Source organism: Pogoniulus pusillus, chromosome 21 (genome assembly GCF_015220805.1).
Source record: "Pogoniulus pusillus isolate bPogPus1 chromosome 21, bPogPus1.pri, whole genome shotgun sequence".
Taxonomy (NCBI): Eukaryota; Metazoa; Chordata; class Aves; order Piciformes; family Lybiidae; genus Pogoniulus; species Pogoniulus pusillus.
This window is the reverse complement of record NC_087284.1, coordinates 21611923-21621405: the sequence shown is the minus strand read 5'-3', so window position 1 is coordinate 21621405 and position 9483 is coordinate 21611923. Positions and strand designations below refer to the sequence as shown.

The following is a 9483-nucleotide window of genomic DNA, read 5'->3' as shown; positions in this document are numbered from 1 at the left end:
GGCCTGCCCCGCCGCTTCCCGCCGCCGCTTCCGCGAGTGCGCGAGCGGGCGGAAGTGCGGGCGGCGCCGGCAGCGGCCATGGCGGAGAAGTTCGACTCGCTGGAGGAGCACCTGGAGAAGTTCGTGGAGAACATCCGCCAGCTCGGCATCATCGTCAGCGACTTCCAGCCCAGCAGCCAGACTGGCCTCAACCAGAAATTGTGAGGGGCCCGTCCTTCCGCCGGCCCTCTTCCGTGGGCCGGGCCAGGCCGCGGGGCTCCTGGCGCCATCCCCCGCTCCGTAGCTTGGTGCCTCAGGAGACCGGAGGCTTTGGCCGGCGGAGCTGTCAGCCTTCTGCCCTGGCGTAACGTGGGAGGGAATTTCGCCCGGGTTCCCCCCCGGGCTGGGTTTCACGTCTCTGGCCCTGCAGCCAGGTTTCGGCTTGGCCCGGTGTGCCTTTTGCCTGAACGTCTCCTTTTTGCAGGAATTTCATGGTCACAGGCCTGCAGGATATCGACAAATGCCGGCAGCAGCTGCACGATATCAGCGTGCCTTTGGAAGTGTTTGAGTAAGTAACTTCGTACGTGGAAGGGAAGGTGCTGTAGTTGGTGTGATTTGGGGTACTGCCTTTGCGGCGTGGGTCGTTTTGGCTGTGGACTGCTTGTTTCGTAAACTCCAGCTTTTCAGTGCCTCACAAGAGTGCGAGCAGGCAGGCTGTGGTGAGAAGTGCCTTCAGCCTGCGAGAATGAAAGCAGAAGAGTAAGACACGATTATTCTATGTCTGTTTCCAGATCAATTTTGTTCGTTTTATAAAAAAAAGCTACTATTGTTTGTATTGACTTTATGTATGTAGGTGTTTATACATTTTTTTTTTCCCAAACTAATGTTTTAGTGAGTAAGCTTTCATTTGGGAACTGTGCTTTTACACTGGGTTACTTACTACTGCTAATTAAACTGCTTTATTGTTAGTACTCTTTCAGTTGCCTGGAATAGGATTATATTGCTTTATTCATGTGTACTTATTTCTTGAGAGGAGCTGGTTATATTTTTTGTTTGCTTGATATTAATATATTTTGCAAAGCTTTAGGCTCCCTGGAAACTGATTTTAAACAGATTCCAGGACAGTTGTTTGCTGGCCGCAGCCCAGTCCTCCTTGAGCTGTCTTTTGAAATCATAGAATCAGTCAGGGTTGGAAGGGATCACAAGGATCACCTAGTTCCAACCTCCCTGCCATGCCCAGGGACACCCTACTCTAGGTCAGGCTGGCCAGAGCCTCATCCAGCCTGGCCTTAAACACCTCCAGGGATGGGGCCTCAACTACCATTTCAGGTTCTCACCACTCTCATGCCGAAAATCTTCCTCCTCATGTCCACTCTGAGTCTCCTCACCTCCAGCTTTGCTCTGTTCCCCCTAGTCTTGTCACTGCCTGATAGCCTAAAACGTCCCACTCCAGCTTTTTTGTAGGCCCCCTTCAGATACTGGAAGGCCACAGTAAGGTCACTTGGGAGCCTCCTCTTCTGCAGACTGAGATGGCTTGAGCTGTCTTTTGAAATTGTGGTTTCAAAACGCATGTTTCAGATAATACTAAAGACAAAGAGACCGCCAGGTGAATAACTGTACCTTGGAGAACATTGTAGCAGGAATATATATTAAGTTATGCCAGTTGTTCTGTAATTCCCTCTTGGGCTTGCCAGTGATGGGAACATCTCCTGTTACCTGAGATGGGCTGCAGAACTACAAAGAACATTAGCCTGCTGTTAGTGAAATCCCAGGCTGGATGAGGCTCTGAACAGCCTGCTCTAGTGTTCCTGCCCATGGCAGGGGCGTTGGAACTAGATGATCCTTGTGCTCTCCTCCAATCCTGACTGATTCTATGGTTCTGTAGTAATTTAGGTAGTATCTCTTTTGTTTTCAGATACATAGATCAAGGCCGCAATCCCCAGCTTTACACTAAGGAGTGTCTGGAGCGAGCTTTGGCTAAAAATGAGCAAGTAAAAGGGAAAATTGACACAATGAAGGTAAACCAGAAGTAATGAAAGTACTAGTGTATTTGATTTTTGCATTTTGGGGGATGCATGTAGGAGATTTTTATTTATGCAGTTGCTCAATTGCCATGTTAGGCTATTTGGAATTGCTCTGCATTCCTGTCCTGTAATTGATGCCAATATAGCCTGTTCTGGCAAGGAAGCTTGCAACCCCTCCCACAGTTACTGCTATGAGTTTACATTGGTTAGTGTTGCAGTTTTGGAGTTTCATTCTTGTTGCTATTTTGAACACTAGTGAGTACCTCACAGTTACAGATCTGTAACTGATGTGTGTACACTTAGAAATAGGCAAAACAGAAGGTATTTGTTTTTTCCAGTCTTGAATGGATCGTAGACCATTAAGATGTCAAGGATTCTACATAGCATTTTAAGCTTAAAGTTAATCATTATAAAGTTACTTAATGCATAACAGTGTTTGGGGTTTTCTGAACTTATGCTTTCAACTAATATGAAACTAAGCATTCTGCTGTACTGTAACTGCTGGATTTACTGCTGAAAAATACAGTCAGAGTAGGAAGTTGAGTGAGATTTGTGAAAGAGCTGTTTGTTTTTCAGAACATGATTTGGCTGAACTTAAAATCTCTCTGGAGAATGTCAGTTTGCTGCAGAATGTGGAGTTATCTCTAGATGTTCTGAGTTGCTCTTTATTTTCACGTGCTCAGTGCTTCTAAAACTTGCAGGAAGAATTATGTATTTCAAAGCTAGATGTGAGTTCCTTTTTGGAGACGGAGGGGACTCCTTCATGGCAACAGGCTGGAAGCCTGTGTCTCATCCTGCCACTTGTCACAGAGCCCCTCCCCCTTCAAGTCTAGTTTAAAGCCCTTTCAGTGAGCCCTGTGAACTCAAGAAAAGTCAGATAGTGATGCACCAGAACTTATCAGAGGGGTCCAACCACTTTCTATTTCTTAGGAGAAAATGCTAGTTAATTTCTGGGAAAAGTATTTTAGTTTGTGGAGATTATATATATATGTGTGTGTGTGTTTTTCTCTTTCCAGAAATTCAAAAGTCTGTTAATTCAAGAACTGACAAAGGTCTTCCCAGAAGATATGGCAAAGTACAAAGCTATTCGAGGAGAAGATCCTCCTCCTTAATCTGGCCTTAGCTCTAAAAGTATCAGTACTATGAACTGACACCACTCTGAAAACATTGATTGAAGAGAGGAGGAGTTCAAGCTGTGATCTTGTCACAACAACTGTACTAAAATGACAGTAATGGACCGTAGGAATGAGCTCTTCAGCAGCTGCAATACCCTGACTCTCTTCAATAGCCTTCAGGTCTGTCACTCCTGGTATGGACCGTCATGACCAGAACTCAGCTCCGGCAATCTTACTACTTACTCCTCACTTAAGAGCTACTCTTTGAGGGCATAATTTCTCAGCTGTGGCTAAGGCTGCTGCTGGGGTCATGGTGAGTCCCCCAAACCTAGATTTTTTTCATGAGGATTAAGGCATTGTTAGGCAATTCTCAGAATAAGATGAAGCACCAGTGTGTCTGATGCATCTGTTACATAGTATTCAAAAGAGAGTTTCTTGATTCAAAAAGTGTTTTGAAGCTGAGCTTTTTGGGTTTTGTTGACTGGCCTTTCTAATTCAATTGGTTGATAAAGTAGTGCTAAGTGGTTTGATGATTTCCCAAGTATTTTTTAGTGTTTTTATACGTTGCTTTCTTTGGCAAATGCAGTTCCTAAGTGATTGAAAGTGCTTATTGTATGTTGCCAATAAAGTTACCCCAAGTACTCTGTAATCTTATCTTTGTTTCTATGATTATAGGACAGTCAGAGAAGAGAAAACATCCAATTTAGTTCTTTATGGGCCAAGTGATCTTTGAGATTTTAACTGAATCAGTGAGGAGCTACTGACCTTGCAAAACAGTTTTACTGAAACCTCTTCCTGTCAGTGTGTTTAAAAGGTAAATGTTATAAACAAATACTAAAAATGTTCAGTAAGTATGTCAGATACTGAGCTTAACAGCAAGAAAAGAGAAATGTCACTGTCAGGAATATTTCTGGATTCTCATATTTCAACACCACTAGGTTGAGATTTAACACGGCGAAGTGCAGGGCTCTACATTCTGGCCACAACAACCCCCAAGCAGTGCTACAGGCTGGGGACAGTGGCTGGAAAGCAGCCAGGCAGAGAGGGACCTGGAGGTGCTGGTACAAAGTAGCTGAAGATGAGGCAGCAGTGTGCCCAGGTGGCTGAGAGAGCCAGTGGCATCCTGGCCTGGATCAGGAGCAGTGTGGCCAGCAGGACAAGGGAGGTTATTCTGCCCCTGTGCTCAGCACTGCTCAGGCCACGCCTTGAGTGCTGTGTCCAGTTCTGGGCTCCTCCATTGCAGAGAGATGTTGAGGTGCTGGAAGGTGTCCAGAGAAGGGCAACAAAGCTGGTGTGAGAGGCCTGGAGCACAGCCCTGTGAGGAGAGGCTGAGGGAGCTGGGGGTGTGCAGCCTGCAGCAGAGGAGGCTCAGGGCAGAGCTCATTGCTGTCTGCAACTACCTGAAGGGAGGTTGTAGCCAGCTGGGGGGTGGCCTGTTCTCCCAGACAACCAGCAACAGAACAAGGGGACACAGCCTCAAGTTGTGCTGGGGGAGGTCTAGGCTGGATGTTAGGAGGAAGTTGTTGTCAGAGAGAGTGATTGGCATTGGAATGGGCTGCCCAGGGAGGTGGTGGAGTCGTTGTCCCTGGTGGTGTTCAAGCAAAGCCTGCGTCAGGCACTTAGTGCCATGGTCTAGTTGACTGGCTAGATCTGGGTGCTAGGTTGGACTGGATGATCTTCGAGGTGTCTTGCAACCTGGTTGATTCTATGATTCTATTTAAATACATAAGAAAGATAATGTTCAAACTTACTATTTTTTTAGTTATGATTACCTTCTAAACAATGACTATTAGCTTTTATTTTATTAGGCTGACCAGTACTTTTTCAGGAGATTCTTTTACATGATCACAGCCTAAGAGCCAAGGAGTTTCAGCAGACACAAATGGCTTTGAATAGCTCCCTTAAGAAACATGAGGTGTTATTTGCTCTAACACTAATGTAATTTCTGGTCACCACTTGCTAGGTTACAACAGTTAAATGAATAGTTAAATAGACATCTGGTACTTAATAAAACAAAGGATGGATTCAGCGATAGAGCAAATGGTAAGAGAAGCACATTAAACAAATGAACAGAGTGTGTTCTTTTAGAGCTGTTCTTTCAAATTAAGGAACTTGAAAAGCTTTCCAGTGACAAAAGGTTTCAGAGCATAATACACATAAATTATGTGACAGCTTTTGAAATTTGTTTTCACTGAGTCTAGGATTTTCTCCTTTCATTCAACTCATTGCAGAGGATGCACAGCCTCATAGATGTACTTTCTCCTTGAACACAAATTCAGCTTCCACATAAAGGAACTTGGATGTTGCTCAGCGTACATAGAAGGATTGTCATCTTTAGAGGCTGATAAGCATAATTGCAGAGCACTGAGAGTGCAAGAAAAACATCATTTGCTGCTCAGCAGTGATGCTTGTGATGAAGCATCTGCATCCATGTGTTTCAAATCAACCATCCACTGATATCTTACTTTTCATAGAATCATAGAATGGTTTAGGTTGGAAGCGAGCTCAAAGATCAAGTTCAAATGGATTCCAGTTCTAGTGGAAAGGACACCTCCCACTGGAACAGGCTGTCCAAGGACTCATCCAACCAGGCCTTGAGTATCTCCATAGAGGAAGCATCTGTGACCTCTCTGGGCAACGTGCCTGTGATGGTTTGGGTGTTGCCCCCCCAGTTGCCAATTCAGTGATACAAACCACTCACCAGAATCAGTGAACAGTTTTACAGTGTAGCTTCTTAGACTAGCTTTTGCCTATTTAGCAAGACAACCCGGGAACCACTTTTCTGGAGTCATTGCAATTGCTTACCCTGAAAATTACAGGCTGTGTTCAAGAAAGTACAAGCATCAGAAGAACCTGTGCTCATTTGCTCCACTTTCTGCTGAGCAGCTTTGGCTGCAGCTTTCTGAGCACTGTATCTCATTTACAAGGTGACCCAGAACACAAACCCTTTTAATGAGCCTGAAAATCCAACCTGCTTTATATACATGCCTGTCAGCCCCCTTGCCTTCTGCTGCCCTCCGTTGCTATGGCAGCATTCTGCCAACAAAGGAGGCTATCTTGCAGGAGAAAAGCAGAGCCAAGATGCTCAGAGCTTTTGCATGCAGCTGGATAAATATTCATGATACAACTGTGTGTGTAAGCTGCTCCTCGAGTAAGTTCTAGGGCTATTGTTCACCCTCAAATAACACCCAGAAGAAACTTTTCCTTATTAAGGAATATACAAATCCTCAGGTAGACTGCAAGTGTTAAGTAACCTGTCTTCCCCAAGTGTTAGCTGGGAAGTGCCAAGTGAGGAGGTTGCTGTACAAAGACAAATTAATCTGGTACCTACTGTGATGGTTTGGGTGTTACCCAACCCCCTGCCCTTATGAAATCGCCCAGACTAGACTCACCGAGCTGGAAGTTAAGGAGTCAAGTTTTGTATTCACGGCTCAGCACAACATGCAAGCAGGTATTGACACTATTCACAGCTATATACAGATATAGACAAGTTAAAGGTAATACAGAAGCACAGCACTCCTCCCAGAAAGCAGAGTCCCCAGGAGGGGCTCCCAACCACCCTTCCACCTTCTTTCCACCCCTCTAAGTTATCCCAGAGCTTGCCTTGAGTGCAAGCTGAATTTGGAGGACTGGCCAGGGGAGTTAGAAGCAGAAGGATTAGTTACACAGAAGCAACCCAGGGAGAAAGCACAGGCTCTGCTAGAGACACACACACTGTCTTATCCATGTTGTGTGTTCTTGTCTTCATACACCTCAGCAAGCCTGTGAGTGAAGCAGACATCACCAGTGTTTCCTTTCCCCAGCCTATCATCTAATTTTTCCTCATTGAAATATTCCAATTAGCCTCAAACCAGCACATCGACTAATGTGGGTTCATCCACAGAGATCTGTAAAACCTCTCCAGTTTTCACTGGTTTGGCCCCATTGTACAGATCACAGAATCACAGAACATTAGAAGTTGAAAGGGACCTCTAGAGGTCATCAAGTCCAACCTCCCTGCCAAAGCAGGATCCTCTAAGGTAGTCTGAACAGGAATGCATCCAGGCAGGTTTTTAAAGTCTCCAGAGAAGGAGACTATGAGAAGTTATGTAGTGGTCTATGAATTACTCTGAATTATGTGGTACAGCCTGATGTAGGGTAGGGTGTCCCTGGGCATAGCTGGGGGGGGTTGGAACTGAGTGATCCTTGTGGTCCCTTCCAGCCCTGCCTGATTCTATAATTCTATGCAGATAGAAAAAAAAGGAGGACTGGAATGGTAGAGATCAGCTTTGGGTTTGGTGACATTAAAATATCTCCAGAAAAGGGGAACAAACAAGGAGAGAAAACTGCTTCTATCTGGATATCCAAATTAGAAGTAAGGGTTTCATATTTGTCAGCCAAAATATGTATATGTTAGTGGCAGCCTACTGTAAAGCAAGAGTGATAATTACATCACTACCAAGTCAATTTTGTTTTCCCCTAAGTAATAAGTTATAATTCACTCTTTAAATAACAAAATTCACTTAATCTTGAGATGAAGAGCTATTATAGAGTTGCTTAGCAACTCAGGCAATACTTGGCCAAGTAGTACTGAATTCTTTTCTGAATTTCTGACAGTACCTTTCCATTCATGCAAAGGTCAATTATATCTTCCCTGCCTCTTATACTTTACAGGCAAGACTGCTGCAGTTCTCTGCACTGTTGTAGAGGTTTGGGATATTAATTGGCCAAAGCAGGCATTATAAAAATAGAATTATTTTTATTTTCCCCAAAACCCTGCTCCCAAACTATATACAGGACTAGTTTAGGTTTATTTACAGATTCTGATTTAGTTGGGAAAGTCTTCAAAGGATGCTTATGGACAAATCTAGAGATTTAGAAAACTCAGAAAATGGAAAAGGCTAAGCTACAGCTTTACCCCACTTTCATTCAGGCTCATCTAAGGAAATCAGCTTTTTACTCACGGAGGTGAGATAGGAAACTGGAGATGATTCCTTGCTGAATATCACAGAATCAGAGAATCAGAGAACCAGTCAGGGTTGGAAAGGACCACAAGGATCATCTAGTTCCAACTCTACCCTAGATCAGGCTGGCCAGAGCCTCATCCAGCCTGGCCTTAAACACTTCCAGGCATGGGGTCTCAACTACCTCCCTGGGCAACCCATTCCAGCCTCTCACCACTCTCATGATGAAGAATTTCCTCCTCATGTCTAGTCTGAACCTCTCCAGCTTTGCTCCATTCTCCCTAGTCCTATCACTGCCTGACAGCCTAAAAAGTCCCTCCCCAGCTTTTTTATAGGCTTCCTTCAGATACTGGAAGGCCACAAGTAGGTCACCTTGCAGCCTCCTCTTCTCCAGACTGAACAGTCCCAACTCTCTCAGTCTGTCCTCATAGCAGAGGTACTTCACTCTCTGATCATCCTCGTGGCCCTTCTCTGGACACAATCCAGCATCTCCACATCCCTCTTGTAATAGGGGCTCCAGAACTGGATGCAGTATCTCTGCAATATCTCTGTGGCTTGGCTGCCAAGGTGAGTGGAAAGACCCACAAGTGTCTCAGACACAGCTTCCACAAGTGGGATGATCATGGAAGCAGCACTGCCTCAGCAGCACTGGGATGAAGCCAAATTGCTGGTGTCTTCTGCAGCTTGGGGTAGCAGCAGGAAGTTGGCCTGCACAGTGCAATCTGATAAAAGCTGGGTCTGGGTACTTGTGGCCTTTCAGTATTTTAAAGGGGCCCTACAAAAAAGCTGGGGAGGGACTTTTCAGGCTATAAGGGAATGACAGGACTAGGGGGAATGGAGCAAAGCTGGAGGTGGGGAGGTTCAGGCTGGACGTAAGGAAGAAGTTCTTCCTCATGAGAGTGGTGAGAGCCTGGACTGGGTTGCCCAGGGAGGTAGTTGAGGCCCCATCCCTGGAGGCCAGGCTGGCTGAGGCTGTGGCCAGGCTGATCTAGGGTAGGGTGTCCCTGGCCATGGCAGGGGGGTTGGAACTAGATGATCTTTGTAGTCCCTTCCAACCCTGAATGATTCTTTAATTCTATGACTCTTTTAACCTTGACATTTTCTGATTCAGACATCAGAGTGTGTATTATTGCTAGCAAACAACAGCAAAGCCAAGGAGGGAGCAGAGGAAGAGAAGCAGCAAGTTGTTTGCTTGCTCTTTCTCTAAATTGCTTAGCTGCCATGGAGATAAGCAAAGCAGAACTACCGAGAGGGACTGCTTTTATTCCCACACATGTAATCATAGAATCATAGACTCAAATGGGTTGGAAGAGACCTCCAAGATCACCCAGTCCAACCTATCCCCCAGCCCTATCCAGTCAACCAGACCATGGCACTAAGTGCCTCCTCCAGGCTTTGCTTGAACACCTCCAGGGACAGTGC

General features: G+C 45.3%; 1 protein-coding gene across 1 annotated transcript; it reads left to right on the top strand.

The window, feature by feature from the left end:
- Positions 1-3767, top strand: MED10 (mediator complex subunit 10). Its single transcript, XM_064161221.1, has 4 exons — positions 1-200; positions 464-547; positions 1895-1997; positions 3020-3767. Exons 1-4 carry the CDS (start codon positions 79-81, stop codon positions 3113-3115), a joined length of 405 nt encoding a protein of 134 aa, XP_064017291.1. The 5' UTR covers positions 1-78; the 3' UTR covers positions 3116-3767.
- Positions 3768-9483: the final 5716 nt, after the last annotated feature.